Below are 20,018 nucleotides of genomic sequence, written 5' to 3' on the forward strand. Positions count from 1 at the left end.
CAAGATATCTGCTGGGCTTTATTGACATGTCATGATTCCTGTAGCTCAGTAGCTGAGGAATGCCATGGCTGCAGCTGACAGATTTGAATTAGGTGTGGTGGCCATGGCATGCCATTCCAGAGTGAGTGCCACCTATGATGAGAAAAACCCGGCAATGAAGAAGAGACAGGATCTATCTGTGCAGAAGAATGAGGATGGGGCTTTGTGTTTGTCACAGCTACATTCACTGATTGGAGCTGGTGCCAAAGCATGTTTAGGACAAGGGCAGCACACACAGAGGTGTGTGTTTAAATATCCTTGCCTGACTTCACAAGAAAAGGCAGCAGAACAGTGACAGTTTGCACATCCTTTACCATTTTTGTTAGGTCGTCCTGCTTCCTGGCTGCAGACTTCTTGTTCGCCTCATTACTAAGATGGGGTCATTTGGTCTAAAAAGTGTTTATAGCTCCTGAAACTTACTAAGAAAACATTCTAAACTATTATTTGAAGTGCTGAAGTCTCCAGACTTACCTAGTGAATTTTGCCACAAGTTATTAGTAGATAAGATCCACACGCTTTCAAGTGCTTAAACCACAATTATCACAAAAAGCAAAATACCTTCACTCAGTCCAGAGTGAAAATAAAACTGATATGTAAAAAAGGTGCAAACTAGAAAATTTTCCTGTTTAAAGTTTTCCAATCATTAATGTAGTTTCCACCAGACAGCTGCTCAGTCTTTTACCAATTGACAGGCTTTTAGTAACTAAGCCTTGAGGGCAGCTAGCAATGTGGTTATTTCATTTCTCTCACTGAATAATCAACATTTTACCCATATACCTTTAATCCCATAAAAGATTAAATGCACGTTTATCAATAGACAGTTATCCATCAATTCTATTTAGAGAAGATACTGTTGTCAGAACAGAGATCACACTTCATGGGTACAGAAACTTTAATGACACAAAAACCGCAGAAAATATTCTTGTTAGGTACTGCATTATTGATGTCAGATGAAATAAAAAAGGTCCCTTCATATCTCTAGTTCTCTTCTGTATCTTTCATTTTCTTTTGGGAGGGAATAAACTGCTTTTCTTCATTAAAATTCTCAATCCACAGGAAAAGCATAGAGTACTGTTTGACCTGTGTGCTTCTGATGGTGTATATGTGGCTCCCAAAGATGATCAACTGTAAACGTAATTTGAAAGTAATTAGCTTATTCTGATTCTTTTTGATTGCTGGCATTTCACACTCTTGATCAACTCTTCTACTAGGGTAGCACATGCCAACTTACTCACCAAAGTCTGACAATCTACCTATGACTTTTGTTTGCTTTGTAGAAGATGACAGTGAAAGATGTTCGTAGTGCTTTTCCTACAGTGGATGTCCCAGACCATGCCCACTATACAATTGGAACAGTCATTCTTATCGTGGGGATCACAGGAACTCTGGGTAATTTCCTGGTCATCTATGCTTTCTGCAGGTATCTTGTTTTGTATATTTTTCTAAATACTGAGATGAACTTTAACATCAACATGACTGTACTCTGTATGCAGTGCAGACATGCTATCACTCTAAATGCATGGCTTATTTCCTAACTAAAACCACATCCCAACTTTTATATCTGAAAGTAATCTGATCAATGATAACAATGTGATTTTTTTCACCTTTTTTTTTTTATTCACACTGTTTCTTTCTGTTCACTGAACACTGACAAAGCATTGCCATGACGTCTAGACCAGTGAGCCTCTCCTTCATGATTGATCATTATGCATTACTGTAATAAACATAAAAAATAAAAACTATATGACAATTAGACTGTGTTAACTTGAATCACAGGAGTGAGAACCTAACTAATGAGGCTCTTGAGCTTGTATTAATCTAGTGCATTTATCTAGAAGGTTAAAAAGGTGATCTCACATTTTCTGCTACATACAGTGTGTGCATTCAGAGCAGATACCAACATTTCAGTGTGAATGACATGGCCTTAAGAACAGATCAGGTGCTGGCATGCAGACCAGATACATGAGACAAGAGTGAAGTAAGTGACCTAGCTTAGCACTTTGGCTGGTCGCATACAGCAAATCCAGCCATACAGCAAATCCAGCCAGTTGCATTTCTAGTGAGAGAGACAGCCTGTCTTCATTGAAGATGTTATGAAGATAAAAAGGGACATTGAAAGAAAAATAATAAGTGCATCAGAAGTTCAGACTACATGTCAGATGCCTACAAAACAGTCTCAAAAAGTCACAAAAGTCTAAGACAGCCAGGTATCTGAAATAGAGATTTGTTCAGCAACTTAGCAGACAAAAACAAGTACCCCTAAGTATCTACTAAAAATATCTTGTTGCCCCCAAATTGACATTCAGGGGACAGTATATTTACTCACTGATTCTGGATCAGTACAAAGAACTGATCATTTATTCAGATACTTTATATTTTTACCTAAGACCAAAGTTTTGAGAAAGGAGCTAAAAACTTACACTAAGCCATGAACAAAGGAGCTCTCAATTCAGCTTCTCTGTGTACCTTTAAAGTATTGTACTATGATGTTATGAATAACATATGCAGGCAGAATACACTGAAGGCTGGCTACCATTCTCTTCAAAGTCAGTGTACATACAAATGAAATGAATGTCACAGGGAAGAACTGATGTGAAACAAAATGCTTGATGCGGTACACAGCAAGTTTGCTTAATCCCTGTATTTGTAAGTCATTGCTGATAAGATCACCAGCATGGAGATATGCACTATCCCTCCTCCAGCTTAACACGACCCAGATCCAGCAAATCCATGGAACACATCAGCTTTAATTTCCTGTTAATCACGGACATGCAGTGCACTGGGTCAGAGTACTTAAGGAACAATGTGATTTATCCCCACCACTGAGCTGGTTATCAAAACAGTCCTCTAAAATGCACAGCAGGATAAGGATGTAAAACAACCTTATGTTCTCTTGGGACAGAAATGAGAAGCATACTGTCCTAACTTGTTCTGTAGAGTGCCATGGTGTTTGTGAAGTTGCCAAAGCTCACAGAAAAGAGTAATGACATAATTAAGAGCACCGCATTGTCTAAGAAACATTCCTTCTATCTTTTCTTTGTAGGAGTAGGACCCTTCAGAAACCAGCCAATATATTCATCATCAATCTAGCTGTTAGTGACTTCCTTATGTCCATCACACAGTCTCCAGTATTTTTCACTAACAGTCTCCATAAACGATGGATTTTTGGTGAGAAAGGTTTGTATATCTACTTTCCAATAAATCACTAAGTATTGTCCTACTGTAGTGGCAGTTAACTACCCATTTCCTAATCCTCAGGTACACTTGCAATTTTCAACATTGCTTCAATATTAAAACCAAAGTTTCCCTGAACATTTTTGTCCCTGTGCAACAATTACATTCACAACACAAAGAAGAAAATTACACACACACAAGATACAAAGGAGACTCTGGCAATCTAATACAGAGGACCAGTCTCCTTGCCAGTGTTATTTCCCAATCATCTTGTAAGGTAACTACTGGTAGAGCCCTGTGACAAGGAACCACCAACTAGCAAATCACCAACTTAAAAGCAGCTCTAGATAATCTGCTCAGAGACTAGCAACCAGAAAGCTTGGCAACAGTGAGTTTTCTCAACAGAAATATTAACCGAACATGCCTGCGCAGTAAGCAAATGTTCTTGTGGGAGTTCGTGTTAACATGATTTGCAGAAGACATCTGGTCATTGCAACTACAAGAGTAATTAACTTCAATGTGCTATAAAATTGCAGAAATACTTAGGAAAAAATGAACCCCAATTTCTGTCCAAATCATTTTACAATCTAAATAGTCAATATCCAAGGAAGGAACCTAAAACAAAACCTCTGTTCTAGCAGGTAGAAGGCAGTATTTCTTCAAAAGATTCTCAAACTGCAGGTGAAACATGTGACTGAAGCCAACAGCACATCTGCTGCAGGCTTCAACAGCGGGATTTTCACCTTTGGCCTAAGAGGTGTGCAAATCTAAGGAGAAAACTCACTCCTAAGGAGTCCACAATCAATAATGTATAAAAAAATCCTGTAGAAGGGAATTGCTTTCATTCTTTTATAACTATAGTAAGAAGTTGACTAGTCTTTGCTTCTTGAATAGGTATGGACAGAGAGGGATATCAGAGAAATAACATGGCTGTTTTGATCCCTGATGACCAAAAGAATGGTTGTTTTTCCTACTTCAATAAAGTGCTCAATTGCACACGTTAAGAAATAAAAAACACAACCCTCAGCTTTTAATCATGATGATGCTTGACTTGTTAAAATTACTTATGAATATATTCATAGTCTGAATAGCTACTACAATTATGCTGACCTTGAGATACAAATGATACCATGACATCAAAGTAGCTAGAAGGCATCGTTGAACAAAATAGATGTTTTTAAGGGAACTTCAGTAAAACTGGAGTTAAGCAAGACATCATGGGACTGTTGAAAAATTTCTACTAGGAACATCATAAATCAGTGAGTGAAAATATAATTAGCAAGATAAACAGTAGCTTTGAAACAGTATTACATTACAATACTGGAAAACTGAAATTCCATCAGTTTATGAATCCCAGAAGACATTAGTTTACAGGAAACACAGAGTTGAGTCTCCTATAAATTAATTAGCACGAGTAGATTAATTTCACTGCTACTTCTGTCATCTTCATTGAAAGGCTGTGAGCTGTATGCCTTCTGCGGAGCTCTTTTTGGCATTACATCTATGATCACTTTGATGGTGATTGCCTTGGACAGATACTTTGTCATCACAAAACCTCTGGCTTCTGTTCGAGTGATGTCTAAGAAGAAGGCCCTTATAATCCTGGTAGGCGTCTGGCTGTACTCTTTGGCTTGGAGCCTCCCACCCTTCTTTGGATGGAGTAAGTGAAATGGAATACAAGTTTTTTTCCCTTATAACATTGGACTAAAAACTGGACTGTTACATTTATAAGAGATGGGTAAATGAATGGCTTGCATATTAAGCCTCAAAAACCTGTCTTAGGAAAATTGATAAAATACATACTGAAACTGAATACCTCAATCTGAAGAAAAAGTACAATTTGAATAAGAGCAACTTACATCACACTGGCATTTTTCCTTGAACTTATTACTTATTGTACAAAGAATAGTAGATAAAATGAAGGCCAAAATTTATGAAATGATGAACTTGCCTATTTTCCCATATCTACTTCTGTTGAGCCAAACTGAACAATATAAAAGTGAAATAAGTTTTTGTTTTTTCTCATGATATTTTTTTCTTCCCCAAAGGTGCTGTGTATGAGTGGTGGCAATTTAAATGTCTTCATTCATGTAATAAAGGAATACAGTCTATTCCTTAGAATATTCCATGAATATTTTGTTGAAGTACATCTTAAGTAGGTCTTGATTGTATTCTAGATGTGCAAATGGCACCGGATATCAGCTGCATTGTCCATTCAGACTTTAGTATCTTCACTGGGGATTCTGCTAGGAGTGGCATTTAATAACAACTATACAATTTGCTTTTGTAAATTTTTTGTTTGCAAATTGGAACACACATTTGATCACTGCCACTTGTAGCAAAGAGAGCTCCTGTTATTATTCCTCATTTGCATCCAACTCAGTAACATTAATTTGTTTCCTATGAGTCACCAAGTTTCAGTCAGTAAGTTAGAATGAGCTCATCATTCAAAACTCCAGCCCATTATTTTGTTCCCTAATTCCAGAACAGAATGTGTCAGCTCAGCTGAGGAGAGAATTTAGCAATGTTTTGTTTTCCCCAAAGAATGCTGAAATAAATAAATAAATAAATAAAAAATTTACAAAGTTGAATTTCAGAAGATGTTTGTTTTTGACTTGCTACTGCCTGTCGTGTCTGCCTTCAGTATGAGGCATGTTTAACTAGCCAATCCTCAGTGCTTGGGAAAGCAGCCTTAAGTTGAATGAGGCAGGGTTAGAAGAACAAAGTGACAATAATGTCTTAGATTCTGGAATTTTAATGGGAGAAGGCAGAATACTAACTTGAAATGTGTTAAGTCATTATCTTATAATTAGATTCCAATAGTATCCACACTACTAACCTTCATATAAAAAGTGGATGCATCTCAGAACATCTGGTATGCTATTTTTAAAAGTTCAGCAGAAAATATCACTGTGAACAGTGAAAATTGAAATAAAAGGAGAAATACGTTGCCATTAAGAATGTCTTTAGTTGTTTGACACAGTTTCTCTAAGGAAATTATATTTTATTTCTACATGTACTCAACTTTCTTTCGTGACAAAATTAATTTGACCTACACAACATAGCTCTCCCCTTTGCAGAATAGATTAATATGTAGAAGTTCTAAAAAGAGGCAGTTAAAGCAATCAGTTTCATTTCACTCATGGGAAGAAGCAATTTGAGCGAATCTGGACTTAAATGAAAACAGGGTGGGTCTGATGAAAAACCCACTGAAGTATTTGGAGAGATGCACTTTGACTATGTTGAGCTTAAAGTTATATTCAAGGATTGGAACAAAATGATTCAGTTTTCAGATCTCATCTCATGTTACTCTATCTTTCCCTAACTCCTGCATTCAGGATACTGGTAAGAATCACATTGTGGTTGATACCTTCTCCTGTTTCTAGGTGCCTATGTTCCTGAAGGCCTGCTGACTTCCTGTTCCTGGGATTACATGACTTTCACACCGTCAGTCCGTGCCTACACAATGCTGCTTTTCTGCTTTGTCTTCTTCATTCCTTTGATTGCTATCATATACAGCTATTTCTTCATATTTGAGGCTATCAAGAAGGCCAACAAGTAAGTAATTAGAAGTCTTAAGTTTTTATTTCTTTGTTTAAATGACTTTTATTTTCTTTTCTTAAAACAGACAGACAAAAGAAAATCGGAAAGTTTTTCAGTTCAAGTATACAACTGTGACAAGAAACCAAGTAAGAATTCTGTCAACATGTAAGAATTATGATCCTTAGAAGAGCCATTCAGGGCTCTGAATTTATGCCAGAGCTGTTCAGTATACCTGCTAATGATACAGAAAATGGTACAAGTAGCAACCTGACAAATCTGAAGGATGTGAAAGGACTATAGAAATTAACCAATTGTGAAAAGCAATACTAAATGGATATCATTTGTCCATTTAATATGTCCAATAACAGTAAATAAAAGCTATTCCATGGAAAAAAAAAAAATGAAATCAACTGCAAACACCATGTTTCACAATGAGTAAAAAGAAAATAAAAATAATCACACATCTCTAAACAAAAACTATCATACAGGCCAGTGTTTGCCACTATTCTTAGATATCTGTCTTGTAACTATCAGCACAGTAGAAAATGCAGACAGACAGTAAAGTACAACAATCAGATATAGGGAAACAAAGACTTCTCTAGTTATATTTTGTATTTGTCCAATTAAATGGAATACCTGATTTATGTGGAAACTCTTCTAGCATGGGACTATTTTTTCCCCCCTACATTTTGTCCTTGATTAGTGCAGCTGAAGTACACCAAATTGCAAGGGACTGGTCACATAGTGACACACATTAAAAGTACATGAGTTATCACATAAACTAGCATAAGAGTAATTGCTGCAATTCCCTATCTCAATTTTGCTGTTACACATTTACTTCCCCTAGGTCTATACAGACATTTGGATGCAAACATGGAAACAAAGATCTCCAGAAACAGTATCATCGGATGAAGAATGAGTGGAAGTTGGCTAAGATTGCACTGATCGTCATCTTGCTTTATGTCATTTCCTGGTCACCATACTCTGTCGTTGCTCTGGTAGCTTTTGCTGGGTAATTATGAATGTATCAGCAAATGAGGGTGTGCAATTGGGAAAGGCAGATGAAAGCCAAAGCTACTTGTCGACCCTAATGCCTGAAGTGCATTCCAAACATTAACCTATTTTGGAGTGACATTTAACAAATAAGAAAAAATCACAGCGTGTGCCTTAAGTTTGACTTTTCAAGGGAAAAAAAGCCAGTAGTAGGAAGTTTATTCCTTTCAACCTAAGAAACAATGCTGATGATTCCTGAATACATGCTCTGTGACAGCATATTTGATCCAAATTTTATTTAGCACCAAAATGCTAAGGGAGCCAAAAAGAACCACCCAGGGGAGATTTTTCCTCCACTTCTTTTACTTGCAAGTCTATTTATTTGCTTGTCTTACATCGAACTGATGAAATTCCTTACATACGTGTAAGAAAAACAAGCTCAAAATTACACAAGTATATACTTGCTTAGGGAAGTTTGTCAGTGTTAGACATAGAAGTAAACATAAATCATAACAGCATGTCCTTCATTTATCTAATTATCAGTGTTTCATACAGTAGTTTCCACAAAAATACAATACCATTAATATAGAATCTATATAAAGCTTGACTATCAGATATTGACCAGAATACCGTTGGTGCAACCCAGGTACAAGTCAAAAACTCTAAGCCTGGATGTCTTGGCTATATGTAGATATGTCTATTATGCTAAAGGCTGACACTGAACAGGCTTCTTCATTTTCCAGTGCTTCAGTTAAGGCTTTCTAAAGTGGATATGACCATGCCCTAGAAAGCCTTGTAAACTGCAAAGAATCTGAAATTCTCAACTAGAAGACTCAAGCAGAAGGCAGTACATTTTGGGAGGCAGGAGTGCTCATTGTAACATGCATAAGGAAGAGGCAAACATGACTTCCTAAACACTGCACTTCTAAAAATATTTTGCTTAAGATGAAAATTTGCTAAGAGAACGTTCTCCTATGGCACCCACAGAGCCAATTCCAAGCAGCAGCAAACTTTTTCTCCACAAAGGCTCCTCACTCAGAAACTCAAATCCTTAGAATACGTCCAACTCCAGAGTCCCATGTCCTGTCACAGGGAACTTAGGTATTGGGCATTTACCACTGGTGATATGAGACCACTAGAGATAGAAGAAAAGTGTGAAGATAAAAAATGAATCATAGCTGCCTTACATCACTGCTTGCTCCAAGTGAACTGAAAACAATAGAAAATGCTTTAAGCTAAGCATTCTAGCTGCACAGAACTGCCAGGTTGTTCTGTATGATTCAGTATCTACTTCAGCATGATCAAGTGCCTGCTGAACTTGACTTCTAGCCTATGTTTCCTGTTGACTAAAATCAAAACAAATGGACAGTTTTATAACTGTACAGCACCTGTCAAGTGAGCATTTGCAAATTTTTCTCACAAAGACAGCAAGTAAACAATACAGCTTCATTCAGCTTTTTTTTTTTTTTTTAAAGAAATTCCCTGAGTATATTAGGAGTACAAGCGGGAGCACAATGCTAAATAGGTCAGTAAAAGATGGAGGTTAAACTGCTGTCTCAGAAAATCGAGGTGTCATAAAGAAAGGATGCTAACTTAGACTAATGAGTCATTTTACTTAACCCTTTCTGCCAATCCGAGTTCTTCTTAGCTCCTAATCAGACCCATGGAGAACCTGCCTGATAGAAACTGCCTACAGAATGTGTTATTTTGGTTTGAGTAGCTCTCCTGACCTTCTTCTGACAAGACTCTATGGGCTCCTTCAAAGTATCTTCAGATTAAATGGCTGAAAGGAACATGGCAGTAGACATCAGTCATGATTTCTGTATCCTTTAAGGGCACAAAACCTGCATATATGCGTGGCCACAATAACACAAGTGAAGTGTATGTCACCAGAAGACCCATTCCCTACTGATTTTAGTTCAGATCAGGCAAAAAATTTGAAAAGCAGAACTGATCATATCTTTCCTGTAATGCCTCACTCTGCACACTCATCTAGTGACATATTTAGTGATGGGTTATTTAGCAAGTACATCTGCTGAGTTTTAAACAGATACTCTGATGAACACGCATTCATGTACTGCAGGCAGACTTTGTCTCTAGGGTAAATAGCACAGGGGTTATTACCACTGAATCATAGCAGTACTGCAAGAGAAGCATCACAAAAAATTGTGTTTCCCCCATTAGGCTAGTGTGCATCTTTGCAGGAAAAGGATGTAAAACTTTTCTCTCTCATTGTTTGAGTAGAGAACATCCCCTTGTTACATTCTGTGGAGCAATAACAACACACTGTGTTGTCAGCTTATAAATGCTGAGACTTTTGAGAACTCAGTACTAAACATGTACTGTATATACACTAAATGGATTATGTATTTGCATTACTCTAGGTATTCTCATGTTCTAACACCCTTCATGAATTCAATACCAGCTGTGATTGCCAAAGCTTCTGCCATCCATAACCCCATTATTTATGCCATCACTCACCCTAAATATAGGTAAGTTCATTCTTGTAAAATAAATTTAATGTAGCAGAGAATATCAGGCAGTAGCTTTATCACTTAAGGGACTAGTAACCAAACTCTCATTCACCTGTTCATTTTACCTTTGCAAGACAACCTCCTCCTCTCCAAGCAAACTTCTCAGTGCCATAAAAATGTCAGTAGAATTTGTACTTGGAACAGTTTACTGTGCAGATGGGAGCTAGAGATGTTTATGGAATGCTGATCTGTACTTACAGATCACATGATAGAAGATAGAGACTTTCCTAGCTCAGAGGAAATCATTGTAAATTTAACTGTCTTCAAGAGAGATCCAGACATCTGTCAGCATTAGAAATAGCAGTTTGTTAAATTAACCAGGCCACTGAGGAATGCAATCCAGTAAGTCAAGTTACTCCTTCCCTATTTTGTGCATCTTCCTCACTATCTGAAATAAGGAAGCATGAAGAAGAGTATTTCTTCTGAGCTGTAACATCTACACGTGACCATACCAAGTTCAGATGCAGGCCATGGAATCTGATGGATGGTAGCAAAGCCACACATATGCTGTTTCATTCTTTACACAGACCTACAAGATAATTTGACAGAGAAGTGTGGGCATAGACTTCTAAGTAGGATGACTGGGAGGGAGAGAAGTGCTGTGCAAAAGAGTTTCCTTATGCTGCATATGAGAAAAAGAATTCTGTAATATAGCTGCCTTTGTACTACCCTACAGATAGCAGGCAGACAGATGTGCTAAAGGAGGCCAGAATAGCTGCTTAGGGGCAGATTAAAACAATTTATTATGTGGTACTTCTGCAAGGTTCAGTTGAAAGAACAGAATTTTATTTTTGACCTGATTAAGCTGAAAGCAGATAAAATATTTTAATAGGTCCCTTCAGTTCAAAGAGTTATTCTTCAATGCCCTCACCCCTGCCAAGTAAAGCATTTAAATTCTATGGACCACTATTAATAAGTGATATTGAAGGGCAATTGTTTACAAGACACTGATATCTGGAAAACCCTTTATTGTACCAGTAATTTTCCAGTCCATGCAGCATTAGCCTATCTCTCTGAATAAATGCACTACGTATGATGCCTGAATTTTTATGCTAACATTAAAAAAATCTGACTTGTTCTACCTCCTTTCCATTAGAACAGCCATTGCAACATATGTTCCCTGCCTTGGATCCCTGCTGAGAGTTTCTCCTAAAGAGTCCCGATCCTTCAGCAGTTCTCGCTCCTCCAGACGAACCACCATAAGCAGCCAATCTTCTGAGACTGGCTCAGGTGGGCTGGAGAAAGGAAAAAGACGACTATCTTCCATCTCTGACAGTGAATCGGTAAGAAAGACACTTCTCATACACATTTTTAACTGCAGAGTAATTGACTTTCATAGAGTCCTCCAAAGCTTTACATGAAACACTTTATGCTTATTATGATAAGAACTTCAGAAAAAGGGAAGAAGTAAAGCAAAAGAAGGCCAACACGTAAGAGCAAACTGTAGCATATTATATTCTTGTCCATTTTTTACACTGAAGGAAGAATGAAGACATTGGACAACAGGCATTTCAGAAGGCAAGAGAAGCTTAGAGTCAGAGCATCCTAGAAAGCCTCACCATTCTTCTATGACTGAACTTGTCTGACCACAGATTTTGAGTCTGAACATAGAAAACAATCATAGAATCAAAATCATAGAATTGCTTGGTTGGAAAAGACCTTAAAGATCATCAAGTCTAATTGCAACCTAATCATTACTACATAAACATACTACTAACAACCCACAACTAAACCACGTCCCTGAGCATCACATTCAAACGGTTTTTAAACACATCCAGGGATGGTGACTCAACCACCTCCCTGGGGAGTCTATTCCAGTGCTTAACATCCCTTTCTGTAAATAAGTTTTTCCTGATATCCAACCTAAACTTACCTGGCACAACTTGAGGCCATTTCCCCTTGTCCTATGTGTTGCAAGTGAGAAGAGACACACCTCGTTCTCACTGTAAGCACAAGCACCCTTCAGATACTGGCAGAGAGCAATAAAGTCTCGAAACAGCCCCAGTTCCTTCAGACTCTCCTCATAGGGCATATTCTCCAAGCCCTTCATGAGCTTTGTTGCCCTTAATGACTTTTCTGTACTGAGGTGCCCAAAATTGAACATAGTACTCAAGGTGATGCCTCACCAATGCCAACCACAGGGGCAGGATTACTTTTCTAGTCCTGCTCACCACACCATTTTTGATACAAGCCAGGATGCCATTGGCCTTCTTGGCCACACTGCTGGCTAACATTGAGCCAATAGTCCATCAGTACAACCAATCCATTAGTCACTAAAAAATTATTTAGTGAAACCAAAATTTTAAGGAAACCGTGGTTTCTTAAGGTGAAGTGGGGTGCGTTTGGAAGCATTAACCATCAGACTTAAGTAAATCAACAAATGCATTTCCAAATCCTTCCTACATGAGACCTCAACACCATTCTGCTGCCATTCCAGGTAAAGCCAAATGCATTGCACAGCAGCTGGATATAAGCAGATATTTGGTGTCCCAGGCTCTCCCTTACTACACAGCTAGTTAATAATTTTGAAATCATTTTAAATCCAATCTCCAAATATATGAAAAGGCAATGATCTTCTCAATGATCATTTTTTCCATAGTCAGACTAAACACCATATCCAATGCAGTCACACCCTGAATTCAGACATTTGTTCTTAACAGTGCCATTTCAATTTCTTCAGATTCTATGTTCTTTTGAGTACTCAGTCCAACCAAAACTCAGTGAAAAGGCCAGAGTGAGGAAAAAAAGGTAGTGCAGAAAAGAACACTTGACTCATGCATAATCCCACTTTTCTGTTGTTGTTTGTTTTTACATTCATTGACATAAATCTTTATAATATCAGGAAACCTTTATGAAAATAAGTGCTTCTAAACTGGCCAGGTGCATTAGAAAAGTTTCCATAGTACACAGCGGAACATCATTTTGTTAGAAATTTTGAAGTAAACCCTACCAAAATAAACAAACAAGAAAACAAGACGTAAGCCAAAGTTATCTGAAGAGATTTGATAAGGTTTTTTGGACTTCTTTAAAGCAAAACACTGTATGGAGTTGTACGTGGCATAACTTTTCTGAAATAACTTTCACAAGGTGGCTGTCTCTTAAAATTTCTGTTTAGGTATCATACTACTCGGTCAGAAATCTAAGACCATGCTATTGCTTTTGCTGTATTCATTTTAGGGCTGTACCGATACAGAAACTGATATCACCAGTATGACCTCCAGACCTGCTAGCAGCCAGGTTTCCTATGAAATGGGCAAAGATACCACCCAAACTAGTGGCCTAGGAGGCAAACCTGAAGTGAAAAGCCACAATTCTGAAATTTTTGGAAAGGTAATAGATTGCGTAGTAACAATTCTTTAGCAACAGGTAGATCAACAATGAACATTTTATCATAATTAATCATAAAGAATATGGCCTAGAAGATGGGAATAACCTGTAAATTAGTGCTGTAAGTAATGTCCTTGAGGCTGTAAAAGGTCATCAGCTTTTTATTTACAGCTCTAATTCATCATTCAGCTGTCGTATTTCTGGCTGTTATATTGAACATAGCATATGCATGATGTGTTGTCCTGTGTTTGTTTTTAAGTGTATAATCTGTAATATTTTTATTTCCCCATATTGCCCAAATTACTTGACTCATCATTCTGTTGTCTCACCATTTGTTATCAAATAAGCATGTATGGCAAGTGATAGAAAACTAGTCTATCTCCGTTGAATTATTTTATGTTTTGTAGTACAAAGTCACATTTAGTTTATTACTGCATTCCTTCTCTGTTCCCTTTCTTTTTCCCTCTCTTTGTATTTCATGTACATGGGACATGGTAACCTACACATTATTTGTCTTTTTCACCTGTGTTCATTTTCCAGACAATTGTAAACACAGATGAAATACCCATGGTGGAAATGAATGTCACAGAGCATTCTGCTACTTCTACTGTAAGAACTACTTTAATATTTGGCATGGGTTTAGTTGAAGCAACAAAATCTAATGATAATCCCACTCCCTGAGCACAAATTAAGTAATTTACTGAGATGTAAAAAAAAAAAAAAAAAAAAAAAAAAACCAAAAACAAAAACCAAAAACCATATGATACTCCCACTAGGATACAGTAAATATGACCTCCAAGGGTAGATCACTGCTGAAACTGTGCAGAAATTAATGGAGAATACACATGCTACAGGGTTCTCCTTGAGCTCTGCTTCTTAAGAGAACTGAAGTTGAATTCAGTAGGTTGCCTGCCCATGATTTGCTTTGGGGTGAGTGGAAACACTATTCAAATAAAGATAAGAAAAAGCAATGTATACAGCAAGAGGAAATAGCTATTCAGTAGCTATTCAATGTCCTTTTGGGACAGTCAATCTTGTAGCAAGTTCATTTGTGCAAAGTGACACTGTTGACTATTTATTGTTCTCTGTTTTGGGTAGTGCAAAGCATCTGAAAAATGCAGCGTGGAGGAAAGTCAGGTAAGTTTCTGAAACATGTCATATCACTTATTCATTATTTTGTGGGCATAGTGTCTCTCTACTTCCATTTAACAAAGCTATAGCATACTGATGTTTGTTGTTTGTTTTTTTTTAAACATATTCTTCAAATGAGTCAACTTGCCCTAAATTAGTGAAATAAAAGAGCTGATAGGTGGAAAAAAATCAGTTTTATCTTTGCAGTAATAATAAAAATGTAACAAATGTAATTTTTATTGATAGTAGTGTTCCTTACAAGTTATTATTAGCCTAATCCTAACACTCCCTTTTGTGGTCCTATGCTAGGGATGGATAGCACTGCTATTGTAGCACAAATTAATCCTTTTCTGTTTGACTCCATTCTCTAGTTTGTTCCCCCTTCAAAATATCAATCTTTTTATCTGTTTCATACCACCTCATCTTAATGAACCAAAACAACTGCTTTGTCAACTATGTAGGCTTTTTTTTTTTTTTAATAGAGGAACTCTTTATATCATTTGTCTCTTACACTGAGTACATTCTCAGTACTTTTTCTTCCTCCCACAGAGGAATCTGCTGTCATTAGCCTGATCCTTCAAAGTAAACTCGATTCTGAATTAATATACTAATACAAAGACACTATCTTGTTTAAACTTCCCCTCCTCCCCCCACATTACTCATAAAACATTCCAGAAGTATTCAGATCTACTTCATCCTCTATCTTTTGAATTTGGCTTTAAGGTAGTAGTGGGTACTGGCAAAGCACTGATCTAAATACATCACATTTTCATAGACAATGCTGCCTGATATTCTTTGTAGATGTTTGTGTCTTCTATTTCTTTTAAAACCTTGCATTCTTCAGAGAGGTGAGAGCCTGAGTGGCATTGGACTAAGAAAAGGAGAGCCTCGCCATAGAACATCTGCATCTCAGATACCCAGCATCATAATAACATGCAGCAATGTACAAGGAGTAGAGCTGCCTTCTGGATACAGCACTGGTTTCCTGTACCCAAAGAACAAAAGCCACAAGCAGAACAAGAGCTCCAGCAGCTGAGTGGCACAAGCCAGAATATCACCTTCACCAGTATCTCTGGAGGAACCATGAACCAGCTGAATCCAGAAGGCTTTCCTGCCTTGCTCTGAAACACTTCTACAGAAACACAACACAAGCAAGAATAAAATCAAGTGTTCAGTTTCTGAACTGACTCCAGTGCTTCACTTTTGATCTGAGCCACACTGCAATTCATTATTTCTTCTTTTTGTGGCTCAAATAAATCATTTTTCTCACTTGGATTTTACTCTTCTCAGGCATATGACACTGTTATATGGATCTTGCCTACAATCTTGCCTACAAGCTCTTTTGATTAATTTGAGAGAAAAGGGAAGCGTGAGATCCAGCCTTTGTCTAATTACTGTGGAGTAACTTCAAAGCTATTTGTGGAAAAGCTTAAATTGCTTTCTGGAGATGCTTTCATTATTGAAGTTCCTCAAGCAAATGAAAACACTCAGTGCTCCTTTCTCTTAGTAATTAGAAAGTTTCCTCATATTCTTGTACAATGCAATTGAAAGGTAATGCACTTGAGCACTAATTTGAAGTCTCAGACTTTTTTTTTTTTTTTATTATTTCTGAGACTCTAGAGGATGAAAAAGTAATCTGCTTTTCCCTGGTGCTCCTTCTGGAATAAAAAAAATTAGTAGATAGAATTATTTTACAATCTGTAGAAGTTTACGCCGCAAGAATGATAAGGTGTAGTCAGTCCACATTGGGGATATGTCCCTTTTAAGTCTAAAAGCATAGAATAAATAGAGCTATTGAAGCAGTTCTTAACAACAGGTGCCTAAATAGCTCTCCCTTTGGTTGCAGGAATAGAGGAAACCACCCAAACCATTTTGTTCTCAGTAAATTGGTTCTGATGTCATATCAGAGAAAGCCATCAGATTATACAAACATAACCAGCTTATTCCTTTGAAGGCAAAAAAGTTCAGTCAGTTCCAGAAGACATGGGTCATTGATTACAACCAAATATTTGAAACTTACTTTGAATTGAATCAAAAACGGAGGTGATAATGTCTTTTGAGGCAGCTGAACATCAGATCTCAAATAAGTGGCTATTTCAGACAGGTAATAAACAACCAAAAGAAAACATTGAAAGTCTTGGGGTTTCTGCATAAATAAAATCATAGGCATTGGAAATGAAAAAAAAAAAAAAAAAAAAAAAGAGTAGTACAGTTTCTCCCTTTACCTACCACAACTGGATATTGTTTCCATGCAGAAAACAATGTTAAACTGACAACACACATGCTAGCAATAAGGAAATAGTAGGGCAAAAAACATATCTTCAAACAGGAAGCCTGTTCAAAGATGTTCATGAAGCCTGAGCAATTACATTCTTACTTACTGTTTTGGCTTACAAAATAAGAAAACATGAAGCATATAATTGTCCCCATCTTTTGCCAGGAAAGCAGGTGACAGTAGGGAAGAAATGCTAGCAAAGGTTGCCTATTTCATACAGACTGCAAAAGGCTGAACACATTAAGAAAATAGGTCAAAGCTTACATGTGCTTTTTTCTTGTGCTAATAAGATGCATTTGTGTACAACTTGCCATTAAGAGCTAGCCTTTTCACTCCTGTTACAATTTTGTTCAGAATTAATATTCTTGAAGACTATACTCTGCTCTTCTGCATTCTCTTCTACTTTTAGAGAGTATTAAAAGAATACATTGATGGCTAGAAAAGCCCTATGAATCCACAGCATGTTGTTCTCTCTATCCTTCAGCTCTAACATGTACTAGAGATTAGTTTGTGTCTATAAAAAGAACTGCAGCTGTTAGTGCTTGTCTACTTACAAGAGGCTTGAAAAGCGTATAATAATTAGGGAGAATTTGTTTAGGAGCACTTGAAAACTCGTGTGTATTCCCTATGTAACTAACAACTTCACCTTCCCTTCACTTCTACTGACACTACCAAAATCATTTGTGGAAAAGCCCACAAAACTCATTACGCCTAAATTTCTCACTAAAGTCATTGACATGGTAACCCCAGTGGCATTTGGAATAAATCATTATTAGTTCTTATTTCATCTCACTTTAGCAGCTTTATTTGTGTCCTGCATCCTCTATTTGGCAGCCATTCTCTCTGCTTTGCTGTCTCTTTACACCCCTTAACAGAGATGACTGATCAGATTAAAATAATTCAGGACTGAGGTGATTCATGTTTCAGTTAAAGTCAACTGTACAGGCTGTTCTGCACTAGCGAGACTGCTTGCCTTCACCATGCACTTGGGCATATTCCAGTGACGTGGTGGTGTGAAAGGACTAGGGCAAAACTGAGGCACTTCCCTTTGGCCTTTCATGCTCCAGCAGCTGTTCACAGAGTAGACTGCTGGCAAAGGGAATTGCAAGCAGTGCTGTGAGTTTACGGGCTCTGCACCACAATGGGCTCAAGCTCAAATTCAGACTTGGGTCACAAGTAGAAATATTTGGCCTTCCAAGTAATTTGGCAAAATTGCTGTGGTCCTATAAAGAAGATGCCAAGAACCAGTGTAATAAAAGCCTGTTCCAAGTCTGAAGCAGCACCTAAAAAGGCAATGGCAAGCAGCTGATCTTTCCAGCTTTCACATATTATCAAGAATCTTAGTTCATATGTTTTGCAGGTTATAGGCTCAGTTAATGTATTTCTGGGAATCCACTTTTCATCTAGCACTGGACTAGAAAGGGACATCACACGGCACTAAAATGTTCACACATTCTCATGTAAGGCAGACACAGACTGCTATCAAAGAGCCTCAGAGCTGTAGACAGTTTTACTCAAATTATTGTAACAGAGAAAAGGAAATTTCTCTCCCTGCACTGGTAGCAAAGAGTATTTTTCTTCAAGTCCTGTGAAAAACCAACAGCATGTCTGACATCCAAAAAAAGGCACATAACAAGGATAAATTGCACAGGCATGCCCGTTTTTCTTATTATGACTGGTGCCATGTTTTTACATGGGACATTCCAGGGAAAGCTGTAGCGTAGCCCGCATCCTACTCTGATCCCTCAGGGAAAGAATCGCATCTCAGTAACCCAGACAGAGCAGCTGTATGTCTCTGCTCCTGTAACAACTATTTACACAGGACTCTAATGAGAGGTCCTTTTTCTGCAAAGCAATGTCAGTATCAGTTCGTTATTTCAGTGGCTGAGCAACAGGTATCTCAGTTCAAACACTTGTTCTTATAGCCTTGCAGTTGTCAACGTCATAGGAATGTGAAGAGTCCGATGTTATAAATAGCTTTATATAAAAGCAATCTTAAAACAAAGAAATTACAAGTACTGGCCACACCTAGCAACCTCAGACAAGGACCACAATCCCATGCACTAAACATTTTACATTGAACAAAAAAAGGTTATGATGCCTTCCGCATCTCCTATCTAGTTCAAAACCTAAATGCTCATTTTCAAACTTGCAAATAGGTCAATTCCTAAATCTTGACAATGATGAGCTCTGACATAACTTACAAGGACAGAGAAACCAGGAGATAATCAGTGTAAACCTAATAAAATCAGTACATTGTCTCAAAAGCAAATCTAGCCTAATCAGTCTAATACAGAGTACAAAATTTTTGGTAGAAAAGTAATAGCTTTGTTGCAGCAATCCTGTCAGCAGCAGAGCTCTGCTAGAGACATGAGACAGGAATTCTATGTAACTGGCTCACAGAGTAAAGCAAATGGTGCAAGAGATATGTCAGCATAGGAAAATGCTAGCACATTTTCCAAACACTGATATCACCTCACTGTGCATGGGGATATCAGGATCTTGTGATGTTCAACCACAAATGTGGTCTCAGTGTTTGGCTGGCATATTAAGTAGAAGCATTTTTTGGCAATGGAAAGGGCTCTCAAGATTAGGATTCACCTGAGGTTAAAAAATAGGATCAGTGGCTGGGAAAAACAGAAGGGACATTCCTCTGGATGACAAACTTTTTCCTTACTCTTCAATTACTGAACTTGCACAAACAGCAGTACTACTTCAGATTCAGCACCAAAAATATTTTGGACCCCTCTCAGGAGAGCTGTAACCAACACTTGCCAAGGAGAACATTTTTAAGATCCACCCTCATTTGGACTACTAGAATAAATATTCAGACATAAAGCACAGAATTTCACTGGAAAAAAGGCCGAATTAGATCTTCTGATGCTAGCTATAAGCTCAGTAATTAGTAGAATTAATGGAAACACTCCTGTTAATTTTACCAGGCTTAAATCAAGTGTCTCAGATATGCTGCAAAGAACAAGTGAGCAGCAGCTCAGGTTAAA

General features: G+C 37.6%; 1 protein-coding gene across 6 annotated transcripts in view; it reads left to right on the forward strand.

Moving 5' to 3' along the window:
* The window catches only part of OPN4 (opsin 4), a 27,958-nt gene extending 11,936 nt beyond the window's left edge, over positions 1-16,022 (forward strand). For all 6 annotated transcript variants that reach the window (XM_042818711.1, XM_042818710.1, XM_042818709.1 and 3 more), the window contains 11 exons: positions 1,317-1,459; positions 3,083-3,216; positions 4,670-4,873; positions 6,600-6,771; positions 7,604-7,768; positions 10,134-10,241; positions 11,380-11,566; positions 13,461-13,613; positions 14,151-14,219; positions 14,709-14,747; positions 15,586-16,022. In XM_042818711.1, coding sequence (XP_042674645.1) covers positions 1,317-1,459; positions 3,083-3,216; positions 4,670-4,873; positions 6,600-6,771; positions 7,604-7,768; positions 10,134-10,241; positions 11,380-11,566; positions 13,461-13,613; positions 14,151-14,219; positions 14,709-14,747; positions 15,586-15,777 — 1,566 coding nt within the window. In that variant the 3' untranslated portion in view covers positions 15,778-16,022. The remainder of the gene's footprint in view (positions 1-1,316; positions 1,460-3,082; positions 3,217-4,669; positions 4,874-6,599; positions 6,772-7,603; positions 7,769-10,133; positions 10,242-11,379; positions 11,567-13,460; positions 13,614-14,150; positions 14,220-14,708; positions 14,748-15,585) is intronic.
* Positions 16,023-20,018: the final 3,996 nt, after the last annotated feature.

Source organism: Centrocercus urophasianus, unplaced genomic scaffold (assembly GCF_019232065.1).
Source record: "Centrocercus urophasianus isolate 14NV4802_14NV808 unplaced genomic scaffold, USGS_Curo_1.0 seq_17, whole genome shotgun sequence".
Taxonomy (NCBI): domain Eukaryota; kingdom Metazoa; phylum Chordata; class Aves; order Galliformes; family Phasianidae; genus Centrocercus; species Centrocercus urophasianus.